At 41.3% G+C, this 17,664-nt stretch overlaps 1 protein-coding gene across 21 annotated transcripts in view; it reads left to right on the top strand.

Annotated features, from left to right (window-relative positions):
• The window catches only part of ESRRG (estrogen related receptor gamma), a 393,435-nt gene that overhangs the window by 222,232 nt on the left and 153,539 nt on the right, over window positions 1-17,664 (top strand). The window contains exon 1 of one of the 21 annotated variants that reach the window (XM_030235296.2): window positions 11,690-11,800. The exons of the other annotated variants lie outside the window; for them this stretch is intronic. Within the exon in view, the coding sequence (XP_030091156.2) occupies window positions 11,745-11,800 (56 nt within the window). The 5' untranslated portion in view covers window positions 11,690-11,744. Of the gene's footprint in view, window positions 1-11,689; window positions 11,801-17,664 lie in introns of those variants that run through there. 21 annotated transcript variants of the gene reach the window in all.

A 17,664-nucleotide genomic window follows, 5' to 3' on the forward strand; every position in this document is an offset into this window, starting at 1 on the left:
GATCTGATGTGCTTTAGGAGCTGTGATTCCAGGACAATGCCAGTTTCATGCCTTCTCGGCAATAAAGCCATTCTTGGTGCTAAGGATAATAAAAGTTGGCTGTTCCCTATGAGCATTTGAAGAGGCAGAATGCACTCCAGCCTCTTGATCCAACTCATACAAAGGCATCAACCACAGAAGCTTTTGGTGCATCGGTATTAGTAACATTTAAAACAATGGGCTGCTTTAAGGAGCTTTGGGTTTCCTTTGAATCCAAGTAAGTGCTCTGCCTTCCTCACTGTCTCTGTGCTTAACTGCCTTGTTTTTTGGCAATAGTAATATCATTTTGTGTTAACGTGCTGATATTCATGCCATTAAATCTTCAAAACTGTGTGAGTGAGAAAAAAATAGAGAATCACTATTCATTGCAACCACCTCTAGGGAGAAATTCAGCATTTGTTCAACAGCAAAGAATAAACTTACCTGGAAGTTCAGGACAATTAAAGTATAAGGCAGCAGTTTAAAATTCAGTGTGCTATGTAAAAGCATAATCTGCTTTAGGATATACTGTTTGGGACAAAAAAAGGGACACTCTACCACCTCCCTCTCCATGCTTGCTACCCCAGATTACTTCGGTGTATGCAAATAAACACGTGGATAACCCCCTTCACTATGAAGTTTCTTGTATTTGAGATTGAGGTCTATTTTGTTACCTGCCCTGAGTATTTGAGAGCAAGAGAGGGACAAGAAGGCAGATACAATGTGTGAGTATATATAGTGTATATATATAAAATATAAAGCCAGTCTAAAGCCAAAGTGTCTACAGAACCGTGTCACTTTAATTTTTTTTCCTTGCTGTTTAAAGCCCTAGCCTGTATTATAGCTGGCTTAAGTCCTGTTATAACACAAGTTTGATCTGGAGGTTTCAGCTTGTGCAGGTTTTTTCGTGTCATTTCTAACTTTTAAATCAGACTATATTAATTTTGAAGGAATTAGCCGGAAATTTCCTCGTAGTGCAATGAAATGGCAATGAAATAGCCGGCCTAGCTGCTAAAGGTTTTCTAATGAAAACTGGGGTGAGATGAAATTTCCCTGATAAAAGGCTCTGTAGGTTTCATCTACCGTATTAAATGCCAGCCTAAAAGGGATGGCGGGAGTCACAAATGGTTGAGTAGATATTATCTACTTTTACATTCCAGGGACACTCCTTTACGCTCCAAACAAAGCCTGAAAATCTAGAGGGTTCGGACTGTTTTCTTCCTTGAGGCTGGCGAGCTCCTTCAAAGTCTCGATGGCTTTTTCTTGTAATTTATTGTCATTCTCTTCCCCGGCTCCTTTTGGGATGCCGTGCGAGGGTGTCAGGCTGTGGCGTGGCCAGGTGTTTGTGTGACCGCCATCCCCCCAGGGCCGGGGGATGGGGGGGACGCCAGGAGGCGCTGAGTGCTGAATGTTAAGCTCGTTCCTTTGTATGGCTTAGAAAATCTCTGTTGTCCGGAATTGTACAGATAAGGCCAGGCCCATTTGCTTCATTGTCAGGCAATGTAGCTGAATAGAAATGCAAATGTGACATAAGGGGACTGCGCTGGGGAGGCGTTTGCTGTTACCTCCTCTAACAGTGCTCCTGGCTGTTGGAAAATTCCTGCAGAATCCAAGGGGTGGGGGGGGGGGGCGCTGCGCGTGTTTTATTGGTGGGGTTTTGTGGGTTTTGGTTGTTTTTTTGGTTTTTTTTTAATAATTACCTATAGGTTCTAGGGAAGAGTCTCCTAAAGAAAATGCCTCTCCCTTGCATATGCTTTTATTTTTATGCAGTAGAACGGCTCGGTTTTAACTCCCTTATCAAGAACTGCATGCACTGCCCAGACTAAATTGGGAGCATCTCCACACTGTTTGACAAATAGATTTTTTGTAAACTGATTTAGCCTTTTCATTGTTTGCATTTCATTATATAGCAGACTTCATGTCACAAAATCGGTATTCATTCAAAATAGAGAATTTAGAGATAGGACTGTAGCCAGATAAAAAAATATTGCACAGCTCAGGTCTATTAACCATAGAATAATAGCAAGTCAGTGATCCAAGGGGTAGTTCTTCTGCAGGGAAGGGCTAACATAACTGAGGTCAGGAGTCAGACCTCAGGACTTCAAATGTGGCTGTCACCAGATTCACAAGTAAATCTACTGGGAATACAGGGAGAATGGAGGGACCTTGCAGGATAAGGAGAGAGAAAGGCAGCCCAGCTCTTTCATCTTAAATCTGAGGCTTCTCAGTGGATGAAGAATAAAAGTCTGATTTGCTTAAGTGCTTCACTTTATTCAAAAACTCCAAGTTGCATCTTCCAAAGCATGATTCAAGGATCTAACTCAATCAGGTTTAAAGAATTTATTTAGAAAAATAACATTAAAAGAGAGCCTATTCTTGTTTTTCTGCCAAATTCATTATTGAATAAAAGACTGTTAGCACTCTGAAAATATGTGTACTAAATGCAAACAGTGCTAAAGAATGCAGATACGGCATTTAATAGCACTGGAGAAGTTTATGCTAATACCTTGGGAGCAGATAATCTGAAGTTGGAGTAAACGGGTCAGTAGGAAGAATGAGTTGCAACTTCTCCTTTTGATATTTTATATTTTAAAGCCTTTCCAAATTTTTAAGCCTGTTGTTTCCTTGACAATAATAAATTCTTATCTGTCTCTTAACAGTCACATTGTAATGGTTGTATGCAGAAATTGCTTTAGATTTTCTTGCTGTAACAGCTCCCTGGCATTATCCTCCAGCTTGTAAACTGCAGCTGCTTTGGACATAGTCCTGGAAGGGTTCAAGGCAGGTAACAGCAAGGGTGTTCCCCAGGATATCAGTATTTCATTGGGTGGTATTGTTTGAACTCAGGCTCAGATAAATTGTAACCATATTATTCTGGGTTATCTGGTCAGTAAAGATACTGCATTATGGCACTAGTGTTAGATCCGTTTTCTAGATGCACAAAAATGGATGTACTTTCAGGAATTAGGTAATCAGGAATCTGTTCTGCAGTGCTAAAGTATTGAGTAGGGGGTGTATGCTGCTCAAGTCAACATGCATTTGTTTGAGAAAAGAATGTAAAATCAGACTGTCAACTGGAAGCTCTGTAAGCTTGGAGGGACAAAATAAAGTGGCTTTTAACTAGAATGAAAGATGGAGACACTCACTTCAGTATGCATGTGTTGGTTCAGCTTACTTTCTTGCCCCCTCTTTTTTGCGTGTGAAGATGCATAGGGAACCAAGAGCCTATAATATAATACATTTCCATGTGGTTTGTGTAGGTATAGGCACACACACAGACACATACCTGCAGTAATTGAACCAAATTGTTTGTGATACAAGTGTCAGAAGTGCAGTAAGTCTAAAGGCTGTATTTTCTGGATCAGTTCACACCTTGAGTGACTGCTTTAGCAACAAAATATTGACTGGATCTGCTTAAAAGTCATACTGCTATTTTATTGCTTTATTCAGCATATTCAGAATAAAATAATTATCACTCTTACTTTTCCTATTTTTTAATCTGTGGAAGAAAGACATTTATGTTGTAGGCAAGTTAAACTTGATTTCTGGAAATGTAACACCTGAAACAGAGGCAGAGCTGGTGGGAGGAATAAACAGCCTAATATGAAAACTGAAGTTTGCATGTTTCTTAAAAAATAAGCTATGAATTCAAATTTGCAAGTAAATTAATTAAGCTGAAAGAGCACGTGCATAGTGTTTACACCTTAACTATTATATGTGGAGCTAAAATCTATTGATTTGAGATTGAATAATTGAACAGGGCTAACTGTCTGGTCAATAGAAGTGAAGCTGCTATAGGACAGAAACAGAGTTGATAATAGAAGGCTTCAGCTGCAGAAGGATGTCATTATGATTATATGCTGTCATTTGAACATACATACTAATAGAGCCAGAAAAAAAGGTTTTCATTGTATTAATGCAATGTAACACAGGTATTTTTGTTAAAAGTGTGACTTTTCTGTATTGTATTAATGATGTTAATGTTCCCTTAAATGTTAGTGTAGCAGTCTACTGGAGATAGCAGGGTTGCTGCACTTGTGTTGGTGTGCACTGGCAGCTTCTTGGTGGGCATTCTAAACCTCCTGCTCACCACTGAGGGGAAAGGAATATAGCAGTGGTCAACAGCAGCTCAGTGCACCCTGACACTTCAGGCCTTGGGCTTTCAGGGGGCTGGAGCTGAAGGGCCTGGGAAAAAAGCAATTGGTGGTGAATTCCACCTTTCTTTTAAACTCCTGGAACTACACAGTTAGCATCTGGAAGCTGTATATCCATGATAACCTGTCTTTTAAGTCTCTTCATTTTAATGGCTGGGAGAAAAACAAGGAGTTCTTAATGTCTTCCTGTGCCCAGAAGTATGTGTTTAAGAAATCATGTAACCTGGAGTCTAAATATGCTTCTAAACAAAGTGTACATATTTGAGTGCTCAGTCAGTCAGCTGATACAGGCTTTAAAAAAGGCATGTATACTGAAACAAAAATCAGTGTTCTGTTACTACAGGGAAGGGACAGGGTTCAGTGGCCTTCATGGAAGCCTCTGCCTATTTTAGATCTGGGTGTCTAGAGATAAGGGCAGCTATTACTTTATGGCAAGCAAGGATTTGTTTACTCTTGAGTATCTGAACTCAGCCTTTGTTACCAGTGGTTTCAGAGCTGTTAATTTCCCATGGTGAAAGCTCTTTTCACCAGCACAATCAGGTTATCCTGAGCTGAGGACGTTTCACTAGTCTCATTTGTCTCCAGAATTAATTCTCTGCCAAATGCTTGCTTCCTAGGTCAGTGAAATGGTAGAAGAAAGAGAATCACACCTCTATCTTGGAGAGAACAGTTATAGGCTGCTTTATTATATTGAATTGTTCTTTAATTGTTACGGATAACAGGACAACCATGTCGGAAGTCCCTACTTGACAAACAGACTGAGGGTTTGTGATTTTCAGAACTTAAAATAGATGCTTTCCTGAGGTTGATGTTTATTGTAGCTAATGTGTGCTTAATTTAGCGTTCCTTGCACCTTTAAAAAGTGCAACTCTTTTAATCCATTGTTTTAAAAAGCATGCATTAGATGTCAGAGAACATCTAGACAGCAAGTAGAGATAACCCTGATGTGATAGTTCCAGTCGTCTAGTGTATGGATAAAAGATTTCCAAGGCTTATGTTACTTGGCAGTTCAACATGATCTAGCTGTTTGTTAATCAGGGAACACATGAAGAACAAAGGATGGAGAACAAAAATGTTGAAAAAAGGTGTTGTATAGCTAGAAGATGTACAGTGGGACAAGTAATGGGGGAGTAGGACTGGATAAAGCAGTCATGGAAACAATGAGCCATAAGAGGGCAAAATTTGTTTCACTTTGTTTCTTGTGACTTGAGTTTGTTGGTAAAGGGGATAACATTTTGTATTCAGGCAGAGAGCATGTTCTGTAAATCTCTTCAGTTACCCGTTCCCTGGGTGTCGCAATAGATTAAGTCGCTGTGTGATGATATGACACCGCCATCACTTGTCTTCCTGGGATATTGCTGGAGGCAACAACAAACCTGTGTCTTTGGCACATGTGAAGGAATTTAGTGCTTGAGGGGTTAAATTACACAGGCTCCCCTGTGGATCAGCTTATGCTTGGACAGTAATAATAGCAATAACATTAATAATAAAAATGCCAGAGCGAAGGGAGTGGAGGGGGAGCAGGGGGAGAAAAAGGCAGAAGAGTGATGGAAGAGGGGCTGGGACTGTCGGGGGTGGGGGCAGGCAGGCTGGAGGAAGCGTTCTGTACCGCAGGTGTCCCGGCTCCACGTCAGATGTCGTAGGAGCCTCTGCGACATGGACATGCACAAATAGACGGCACAAAACCTTTGAGGGTGGCTGGTGGCTCCGTGCGTGTCTGCGCTCTCGCTTCCAGCCAAGATATCCTAGGGCAGTGGAACAAGCAATTCCTGTCAGCTCACAGTAAAGATTATTGTTGTTTTCACTGGGGAAATATTTACGCTCCATCTTCTTCTTCTATTTTTAGCGTTTTGAACTTGCAGTCAGGTAGGAGGGCAGGTGGGGGAGTGGGGAGAGACCCATTGAGGGATGTGTCTCATCCCTCAATTAGATGGAGCTAAACCCCTAATCTTGCTTAGGAATTGCTGCTGATGCTAAGTTTTCTTCTTTCCCTTCTGGTTTAGTGGGATATTACATTTCACTGCAGTATAGGTGATAGAATGGGATGTCAACTGGTATGTTTTGATTCTAATAGAAAGCATAAGTGCATTTTTAAGGAAGGCACTTTTACATAGGTGAGGCCTCCAGGAAAAAAAAAAAAAACAAAACATCAAAAGGTAATATAAGTGCAGAATAAAGTGTTGGGTTTTTAGGTTTGCTTTTTTTTTTTTTTTTTTTTTTTTTGTTTTTTAATTCCTGGATAGAAAAGCCATCACAGTAAAAGACAGCACCAATTTATTGCATTGCTGGGAAAAAAATAAAAAAAACCACCAACAAAACAAAATAGAAAACAACAAACAAAGAGAGAAATCTGAATTTGTTCTCTTTCAGATTTGTTGTTTATCATAATAATCCTTCTAGTGAAAGGGGCTAATTTACTCTTTCTATAGGAATATTTTAAGTATGATTATCATAATATCACAGCTGCTGAAAAGGTCTAAAAAAGGGCATTGACCTTGAACGTGTTCCTGAGTTTAGTATGTGGTGCTTAACATTCAAGAAACAATACAACTCATTTATTAATGTATAATCTCAAAATGTTAACTCTTGCTCTGTAAAACATGCCACAAGGATTGTAGAAAGCTTGCAGTATCCCATGAAGTACATGTGGTATTTTATCAGTGTAAATATGTATAAGATTTTCAAGATTTCTGCTGGGAATACTCCATAACTAAAGTAAGTTTTCCCTTTGGTACTGCACTAGTTTATGATTTAATTTTTACTGACATTCCACCAGTCATATTATTAGCTTCACAAAATGAAAGTGAAATAATCCTGTATTAATTAAACAGAGCAACTGAATTCCCTCAGTCATCTTATCCTTGGCTGTCTGAGACAGTAATGTACTTCAGTTTCTCTGAAGAAACTTACACTAAAAAAAGAGCTTGGGGTGAGATATCCATATTGAAGTGTGTGCCTGAATTATCTTTAGGGAGGAGACCTTTTTTGGTTGGTGACAGGCAACGTGCATGCAGCTCCCTTCTTCTGGTGTTTTTTTTTTCTTTTTTTCTTTCTCTTTTTTTTTCTTTTTTTCCTTTCTTTCATTTTGTCAGAGGCTTTAGAAAAGGTGTTTCGTCAAGAGAATATTTATTTATAGCAGTGTGAACAGATTCTATTCTGTGAAAGCAGTCATTTAAATACCCATACCCATGCCCTTGAAAATAAAACAAGGAGAAAATATGGAGTATTTTTTTGAGACCAGATAAATTGAATGTAGTTCAGTAACATGGTAAGGCAATTTCTGTTATTTCACAGAAACATTTTTTATGTGCTGGGACTGAATGTAGCAGCTAAAGCTAGAAGCCTTGCTCCATGTATTTGCAAACACACTGTGGAAAAGTTCTAAGGAGCATCAGAGTTTGTGTTGTGTGAGCTTTTTCCCTTAAAATCAAAACAAAGAGTAATTAATGCTAAATACAGACTGAAGAAGCAGATGGCTTTCAAGTAATAACTTGATAGCATTTGTCCAACTACGTACAAACAGGTAAGCAGAATTTGGAACTTTTGAGGCATTAGTTTTTTTAATTGATTAGCAGCATATCCAGGGGTGCACCGAGTGCCTTCCAATGAGAAGCACAAAAGAGGAGTTGTCAGTGGCAATACTAATGTTAATCTCACTGTAGCATTGAGTGAGATGACATCTGAGTTGTGTTTCTTTAATGAGTGATTGTGAATAAAGAGAAGATCACATATTTGATGACACTTCAGTATTTATTTCAAACTCTTAACAATATGGTATTTTCCAGCTGGACTTTGAAGGAGCCTCCATGGTATATTGCAAATCTTTATCTAAACTATGCTTATTCCCAAATAAATCTTTGGCAGCTACCAGACTTTCCTATTCTTGCAGCTTCCCTGCTGGCTTGAGCTTGTTGCTCCTTTTGGTAAATACACATTTGACACAATGTACTGTGAGGTTTCTGTGAAGTGCCACTGAACCTCTCTTCAGTTGCCTTGAGGTGGCTGTGCTTTAAGAATCTGGCTCTTCTGATGCCTTGAAATGTCTGTAGTATTTAGATGTGAAGATGCTTAAAGATGAACTGTTTGGCACACAGGAAAAATTAGATGCACAGAGAGACATGGAAATGTAGGTGCTGCTCAGCAATGCCCCTTGACTGGTACAGGCACTCCTGACGATTTTTTCCTTCCTCTCTCTTGATTCCATTACCACTGTTTTGTACAGACTCCTTGTGGTAAGATTTTGCACTGTACATTTGGATAAGTTATTGCAGATGTGTGTTTGCATGCATGTTCTTATTGTGTATTCCCTGATAAAATTCAGTAAACTGGTACCTGGATTGCCTTCTTCCCCCCCCCCCCCCACTTCTGGCTACTGCTTTTATTTATTTCTACAGAAGAGCTTAAAATGAAGCTACAGTTAGCCCCAGTTGATTTGCTGCAGTAATCTCTTTCTTATCTTTTTTTTTCCACTTTCCCCAAACTGATCTGTAACTGTGAAACCCAAGTTCAAGAATGTAGCTGGAATTCCAGGCCCCAGTCTGGTGGAGGTGACACTTTCAGTCCCTGGGGGAAGAAGCCAACTGCTTTGTTTATCAACATGCAAAGTACAGCACAGTATTTCTGGTTCTCCAAGAGGCAGCACTGGCAGGGCAGAGAGCTGCTTGTTCACATGAAAGATGCTTGATAGAAAACTGGTGATGGCTCACAGGGGGAGAGGAAAAATGCATTATTTGGGGGTGTAGAGGAGGGTGGGGGATGCCAAGCTCACAAGGTAGTGGAAACTATGGGAATGTGAAAACGAGGACTTACAGGAAGACAGACCATGACAGAGGGAGAGACCATCGTGTTTCAGCCCCTGAACATAAAATCTTAGGAGATAATGAACAAAAGTAGGAATGAAGCTAACCTGTGCTTCAGTAAGTTTCAGAATGGATTAGCTGTCAGATTTTCAGGAGGGTATATTCCAACGAATATAACACAGAAAAGTGACCATATCAAATCACGCATGTATAGGGAATAATTTATGGCTAATATTTATATAAGAAAAAGACATACATGCAAAGATTTAAAAGCATTTTGGAATGAAAAATACTGAAAAATAGACATTTTGGGTATAATTCTATAAACAGACATCCTCTTATATGCTTATCAATCTATACACAGAGATAGATACTCAGCACAAACAATATATTTGCATGTTTTGCCCATGTGCACATGTAAATCAGCTTGTAGGAACTGCATTTTGAGTTTATATAGTCATGCAGATAACTATACATAAAGACATCCTATTCAAGTTCTGATTTGATTCCAAAATCTACATTTATCAAATTGTTACTTAAAGAGGATGTTCTAACAGAGTAATATGATTTAATGCCTCCTGTTTTAAAATTTGGTAAAAACTGATTTTTTTTTGTCCCTGATGTTTCTACAGAGTACTTAAATTTTTTTCTACATTTCAGAGCTTTGTAATTCACTGCTCACAAGCAAATTTACATCTTAATTACATAGAGTTCACATTTAACAATATAGACAGCATAATGCTACTGGTAATTAAGCTTTTACTACCTGCTTTTATACAGTAGTTTGAGCTGTAGTTTTGCTGTCTGAGTCCTGATTCCTAAAATTGCAAGTATTTATACCAGGTTTGTAGGAAGCAGGCCCAGTCTTCACATAAGGTTAAATACAGAATGCTGCAATCTCTTTGCTGTAAACATAAACAAGCATGTCTATTGAACCTATATGTGCTGGAATTTGGTTCTGTTGCTGTATATTTTTCTTGTAAAATGCTGTGAGACATCTGGAGAGGGCATTTCTGTGAATAGTATTACTGCATTCTGAGGGCTCACACTGATTTGTTTTGATCTAAAGGACTGCCATTTGCATCATGTTAGGGCTCCAGTCACAAAAGATTTTGTAAGAGTTGAGCTGCATTCTAAGAAATTATTGTCTTTTAAGTGTCGGTTTGGCTTTTTTCTGGACAGAAACAGCCTGCATCTGTTTTCATTGGTAGGGAAAGAAACGCTTTGAACCTGAAAAATATGTATGGTGCCTTAGTTGTAATATTAAGTAAAGGTGGTAGCATTTGAGAAAAAAAAAAATCATTCCATACTCATTACTGATACTTTCAAAACAGGGTAAGTGCATGTGTTTCAGGGCAAACAGTGTTTCTAATGTCCCTAAATGTGAGTACATTCTTTGTGTTGGAACAAGTTTAATCAGGAATCTTTCATACGCCAGAGAACAACTCTGAGCTGGCTGTAAGCAGTGTTTTGCTGGAACCGGGCTTGGTGATGTTTATGCAGGCATGCCTACAGGGATATGTGTTTATTGCCCTTTTAGTTCAGCAAAACTTACTTTACAAAAAACCCAAACCCCCAAACACTGTAGAGGTCTAGGCACCCTCCCAGATTTACTACTGCAGAGCTACTCCTTTTCTCATTAAAATGAGGCAGGCTGAGTTTGTCCACTCTAATCCCTACACACTAACAGAGGAAATTGATCAGTTCTGCATCTTTTCTTTCTAATTTCTAAGTAGACACATCTAAACATACAAATACTGGTATTGGCGCATATGCTCTCTCTCTCTATATATATATATATATAAATAAACACACGCCCCTATGTTGTATAGGAACACGCGTACCTGTATTCGCTCCTAGTTGCATCCATTATATTAAGGACTGGATTTGTGCTCGTTTTGTTAGAAATGTATTTTTTTTCCAACTAAATAGAAAAGGAAACTGTTAACTTTAAAATAGGAAATTATATATCTCTATATTAAATAGTTGTGTAATTTTTGTATGTTTTTATGTATAATGTCATATATACGTAGTCAAATTCCAGCCCGCTCGCCCTCCCCTTTTCCCCCAAAAACAACTCGCACGACAATGAAAAGTTGAGTTACCCAGAGGCTTCGGCAGGCCGCGCTTGGCGTTATAATTATTTGTTTTTCCCCGGCGCCTAGCAGTTCCAAAGGTTAGGGAAGCGGCGTTCAGGAGAGCGCGCCGGGAGCCGAGCCCGGCTGCCGCCACAGCGAAACGCCACGACCGGCGGCGGCGGCGGCGCAAACTTCATCCTCTACCTTTGCGCGCAATCCTTAACCGGGAGCCTGCCAAGGTACCTGCCGAAGTTGGGGCCGGGCGGGAAGGGAAGGGGAGGCGGGAAGCGGAGCGGGCAGCCCCGGCCGGTCGGTCCGTCCGGCGGCGCGGACACGTCCGCGAGCTCTGCCCCGGCCGCCGCCGCCGCCTCAGGCCGCTCCCCCGTCCCCACCCTCTACCTGCCGCGCGCCCCGCGCGCCGGGCCGCCCCGGCGCCCCTGGCGCCTGATTGGCCGCGGCCCCACCAATCGGCCGTCCCCCCGGGCCGGGGGGATGCATATGTACAGCCCTGCTGCATATTCATGAGCTCCGCGCGGGGCTTTAAGTCCTTGATTAGGCGCGCGGGCGAGCTTTTGGTCCCCGCCCGCCGCCGCCGCCGCCGCGCCCGGAGCGCGCCCGTGCCAAGTGCGCGGCGCTCGGCCACGGAAACTTTGCTTTCACCGCGGGGGCGCACGGAGGATGGTCGCCGGGCGCACATGGATTCGGTAGAACTTTGCCTGCCGGAGCCGCTCTCCCTGCACTACGAGGAAGAGTAGGTACCGCTCCCCGCCCCCACCCCACCGCCGCACGCCGCCTGCCCCAAAACATGACAGGCGCCTAAGACGCCGCTGCAGGTAACGCTGCGCCGCGGCCGCGGTCGGGAGCCGGCCCGGGGCACTGCGCGGCCGCTGCGCGCCGTGGGGGGGCCGGGCGGGATGCGCCCGGCGGGAGCGGTGCTGGCGGCGGGCGAGCGCTCGGCCCCGCGGCCGCCCCGGCGCTCGCCGTCTGACAGGTGCGCCGGCGGAGAGGCGGCGGCGGGCGGGAGGGCGCCGGCCGGGAGCGGCCGCCGGCGCGGTGCCCGGTGCAGTGGCGGCCGTCTGTGAGGTGCGGTGCGAGCGCCCTGCCGGGGGGCGCCGCTCCGGACCCGCGGCGTCAGCGGCCGGGGAGGCGGCGTGGGGCACTTGGCGGGGTCCGCGCCGCGCGGCGTGTCCCTCCCCGCGGCTGCTGCTCCGAAAGGCAGCCGAACGCACTTTTTGAGGAGCCGCAGTTCTTGGCTGGCACTTCTCAGCTACCTGGCGGAGTGACTCTGGCGGAAAGCGTGGCGCCCAAACAGAACCGGGCGGTCTGGGGCTGAGGAGCGGCTCCTGAACTTGATTTCAGCCCGCAGCCGGGATTAAATATTAGTATATCACGGAAGCTGTCACCGGTTCATTTTTCTTCTTGTCGAGCCACTTACGTCGCTGTGCCCCAGTGTTAGGCCGGGAGTGACAGAGAGGAGCGCCGAGGAGAAGCCCCGGCCGGCAGCCAGCATCGCCCCCGCCGCGGCCGCGGAGAGGCTGCTCCGGAGGTGACAGTGTACTATAGGTAGATGCCCACTAGCTGTCCTTACTGCCTGCACCGTGCATGGCTGGTGGTAATTAAGCCAGGCATGAAAAGTGAATTGCCGTGATCGCCTGTTAGGGAAATAAGATGGGAACTAACAAATAGCCTGGCTCGCAGGAATGCAGTTTGGGAAGGGCACGCGGGGAAAACCCACTGTATTGTTTTCGGGGTAAAGAAAAGAAAATAAACAGAGATAGGCTGTCCTCTCAGCTATGGCTTATAGGTCAGCGCACTGTATGTATGTAGTGTAAGATAGCTTCATAATGTAAGAATGCAATTTCCAAAGCTCTTACTAACAGTGACAGGTTTTTCATAAAATACATAAAAAAATGATAAATTGAGTATTCTATGGTTGTGGGGTTTTTTTTGTTCTGGGTTTTTTTTTCTTTTTTTTTTTTTTTTTTTGTGGATGTTTCAACCCCCCCACCTCCCCAAAGCAGCTTTCTTGAATTTACCTTCTTACAGCTAATTTGAATGATTAGTTTAGATAAGCCTCTTAGAGTAGATGCATTTAAATGAAATCGGGGCACATGTCTTTTTGGCTCTGGTGCAAGATTAAAACTATTTTTTTTCTTCCTCTGACTCAATTAAAAGTCATCGCAAAACACTCAATATATTGTCTGAGTGCAGGGCTGGAGGCATGTGGGATTGAGTGGACACAGAGAAAGAGCTAACATTCAGAAACATATCTGCTTCTCCATCTCAATTAATAAACACCAGAGTTTTGCATGCTATTAATATCCATAATAACTGGGATCTAACTACATACTGTAACATGCATGTGCACATGTAAGCATAAGGACATACATGTAGGAGTTTCCGCAGTTCTTACGGATGAGGGTAGAGAGGATTTGAGCTAGAAATTGTCCCAATGTTTTGGGAGTGCGCAGATATCTGTCTGACCATCACTAGGTATGCTTTGATTTTAAGGCAGAGCTTGTTAAAGAATGCAATAACTAAAACCCAGCTGCAGTCTTAGCTTTTTGCTCTTTCAGCAATAGCAATAGCACTAATAATTACTAATAGTTAATAAGCTAACAGATGCAATAAATATATCTGCTCATTTTGACATATGTGTCAGTTTAATAATTTTAAATGAATCACTGCGTTCATAACGGGAAATCTCCTTCAACCTCTGATTAAAATGTAACGTTGACTAAAGGATTATAGAGCGGACTTAATTTTACTGACTGTTTTAACAGTTGTCACAGCTGTTGGAAGAAGGAAAGGCAATTGAAACACTCAAAAAAGCAGGGGGGGTACGGAGGGGAGAAAACAGAAGTAGTTTAGTAAATTTAAACACGGTCTCTGAATGCCAAATGTAGAAAATTGAGGGGATTTGTAACTCCAGAGAGCTTCTGTGCGCTGTGTATGTTTTGTGGCTCACTGTGTTTCATTAATTTGAACATGTAGCTGCTTTCCCAGTTTCTCCATTTAAAAGTGTGCAATAATGTTTATATGTGAAACAAATTCATCTGTTCCCGTGCATAGATTTTCATTTTACAACAGAACCGATACAATACTCTGATGACAAGAAATAAAGGTTGCACAGAATGGCTCTAACATTTAAAAAGTGGACGTAGGTGTCACAGCATGTGAGTACTTCAGTGCAGTGATGGTTGGTGAACATATTTTATATTTTTCTAACCATTCTCATGTTGCAATGTGGGAATGGTCTGTGGAGTCACCCTGTGAGTCTGGCCGGGTTGTATTTGTGTATGGATGAATATGAGTGTGTGTGTTACTCACATGTACCTATATTTGTGTCCTTGCATGTGCACTAGGTGATTATGTGCTAAACATAAAAGAGTTTATGTCAGTTTCACTCTTTAAAATATTTTAGCATAGCCTCAAATTGCTGAACAATTTTTTTAGAAGTGTCTTTCATTTGTAAAGGCAGGAAAGGGGCAGACTGAAGAAGGCTTCTTTGTGAAGTGGGAATCAGCACTTGATTCTGCTCCACGGTTTCTTCAGGCTCTGAAGGTCTTGAACCTCGCCTGATTGCTTATTAGATAGCTGGTTACAGTTGTTCCTGAGAAATAAAGCCCCATGCTGGTGTTCTGGTGGGTACCCAGTGTGTGGGGTGGCACTCAGCCCCTGCCTGGGCTCTCCCCTTGGGCAGCAGGCAGGCCCCGGTCCCTTCTTCCTTCCCTGTTTCCGGTCGCAGGGCTTTGATTTTTTGGTTCTGCTACACTGCTGGCAAGTTTTTGAATCCTGCAGGAAGTAAAAAGGGTTTGTGCTGAAATGCCTACCTGGCAGATTTTCCTTTACTGGGGCTTACCCCTCTTTTAGTGATGGGTGCTCATTTTAATGTGTTTATGGTTGTGCTCTTTTATTTACTGAGCCTGGTGTGTTGCAGCGGTAATTAACCCATGTTATTAGCAAAGCCCTTGTGGATATCCATTAATTCTCTTGAATGGCTGATCATTTTTTCCATGCTTTTTCCCCCTGTTTTTTCCTAGGAATTGCTGTCCTTTTTCTGACAGACCTCAAGCTTTAACATTTCCTACAAATTTCTTTTTAAACTGAGGCAGGTAGAAAGGCATCATCCCCATAGTTCCATAATAAAGAATAACTATTGTCTTAGCAAACTGTTTTCAGAGATGCTAATGGGAAGCAAAACAACTGTGAGAATCTGTAGGGAACAATTTATTTAATTATTATTTTTCAAAACACATGCTTAATGATAAGAAAAGAGATAAGAATTTTCTTAGCCTTTTTTTTTTTTTGGGTGTAGCTGCATTAGCTGTTGTGAATATTTTAACGTTCATATTTTAATCAGATTTCAACTTAGTTAATAGCACTTTGGGCATTTAAAAAATATTGAGCCAGCAGAAAAATACTTGTGCTTGCACTGCTGAGAAAAGATAAGGGCCACCTCATTAGCCAACCCTACTTTTGCAATTAATTTCAAATACATGGTGCTATTCATCAAATAGAGAAGGTAACTTGTCTATGATAATATTTAACAATACTTGAAGCCCACTTTGCTTAGAGTAGCTAAAAAGTATGATATGTCTATTCTCACAGATATGTCAGTCCACATGCTATGCTGCTATTTCTACATGTTACAAAGTTACAATAGAAAAATTGTAGTATAAAAATATATCCATGAATAAGCGACAATATTATTAGTTTTAAAGAACTGTTTCTAAAGGACTGACCCTGGGCCTGCACAGAGGTTTCTTGCACCTCTGTGAAAGTATAAGTAGGAATGAAAAAAATGCTTATTTTAATATACCTTTCAAGGAGGTATATAAAATAATTACTTTTTTGCTCAGAATAAGTAAAATGTGTAGGAGAAGTAGGAAAAAAAAATGAAAGAAATTCTTGCTCCTATTGAAGCCTGAAGTAGCCTCTGTCTATAAGATAAGCTTTGCTATGAATTCTTTTTCACAGCAAATTCATGGAGAGAAGAAACAATAAAATGTTGATCCGTTACAAGTGCATATGAGCCTCACGCTACTGAGCTCTCTAGAGGAAATCTGTGATTATGCTGGGCCGGTTTGTTCAGTTTTTATCTCTTTTACATTCGCTGGCCTTGTATTAAATTGTCATTGTCCTAAAGCACATGAGAGAGAAATGAATTGCATTTCTCGACATGCTCTGACAGTGAAATATTTAGCCTCTCTGTCTCCAATCATACTCATATGTATGTTTGATAGTGCAGGGATGACACCAACAGTCGCTGCAGCTTGACACTCCACTTATTACCCGTTCTTTTACATTTCGTGTATCGTCCTTTAGGCTCCACTTAGGGACTCATACGTGCGCAGCCCTGTCTGTAGCAGCATGTACGTACGTGGTTTTGTTGTCTATATTTGCATTTTGTGTGAAATCTTCTGCCTGTGCACAGCAAGTTTTGTGTTCAAACACGTTTATATCCATGCCTCTATGTGTGTTCCAGGTGTATAGCAAATTCCTTTTGCAGTTTTGGCAATGTACATCTATTGTGTGTTAGCCACAGACATATACACAGTAAGTATATATATATATATATGCAGAGCTATATAACTTTCCTCTGTGCAGTTGCTTATCAAAAAGGCAGCTTGTCAGCTGCCTTTATGTGGTTTTATGTGTTTTTTTCTTATCCATGAGAAAAGAGCTGGCCAGCAATGTAAAGTATTTGCACCTCATTTTGTAGTAGGTTCTCCATGTAATCTAGCAGGTTTTGTATTGTACTCACAGTTTTGCTTTTAAAAGGTGCTGTATGTTTTTATAGAATTTTTCTCTTACAAGTAAATGAGAACTGTAATATTTATTCACATTTCTATAAGTTTTGGCTGTCAAACAGATTTATTTTTTCAGCTAAATATGTCCTTGGACATACAGTTACATTTACATCTAAAGAATATAATTCTTTTTAGGGAGGAAGCCTCCCGCATATGGTTGTTAATATACACCATGCTGTCCTCAGACAAAAATATAAAATACATCTGCGATGTTAAGGCTCCTTAGTCCTCTCCAGAAGTCCTGTAGTTGTGGGGATTTTGTTTTCTTTTTTTGTTATGGTTCTGTTGTCCAGAAGTAAAAATACTATGAAACATTAAAGAAAAATGTTAAACTGAAATTGTATACTGCCATTTCAGATAGTATTGGTTAATTATTGTTTAAAGGACTTGGTGTTGCTTTTTCAGTAGCACTTTGGAGAGTAGCTTCTATAGGATATTGCCTTTTGACTTCTGTGTCTTATGAAACAATTTATCTATTTTCTGTGTTACAAAAGCTTTAAATCTCTTGGGTTTGTTTACATAATGCTGGTAATGTGTTTCAATTAATTTGTATTTCCTTCAAATGAAGAAGGGCTTTTCTCTTTGCTGTTCCTTAAGACAGCAGGTTTGCATCAAAGGGAATCTTATCTAATTTCCAGTTATTTTCCTCTTTTAAGTAGCGTAGCTTTTAAAACACTACATCATTACCCATTTCTTCTAAAATTGAAATAAAATTCATTTTTTCACTTCAGCTTCCTATACTTGCTAGAAAAATGTCTATTAGCAGCCTAATGAAAGTTAGAGCGATAGAAGTACTTTTACT

The sequence above is a fragment of the Serinus canaria genome, chromosome 3 (genome assembly GCF_022539315.1).
Source record: "Serinus canaria isolate serCan28SL12 chromosome 3, serCan2020, whole genome shotgun sequence".
Taxonomy (NCBI): Eukaryota; Metazoa; Chordata; class Aves; order Passeriformes; family Fringillidae; genus Serinus; species Serinus canaria.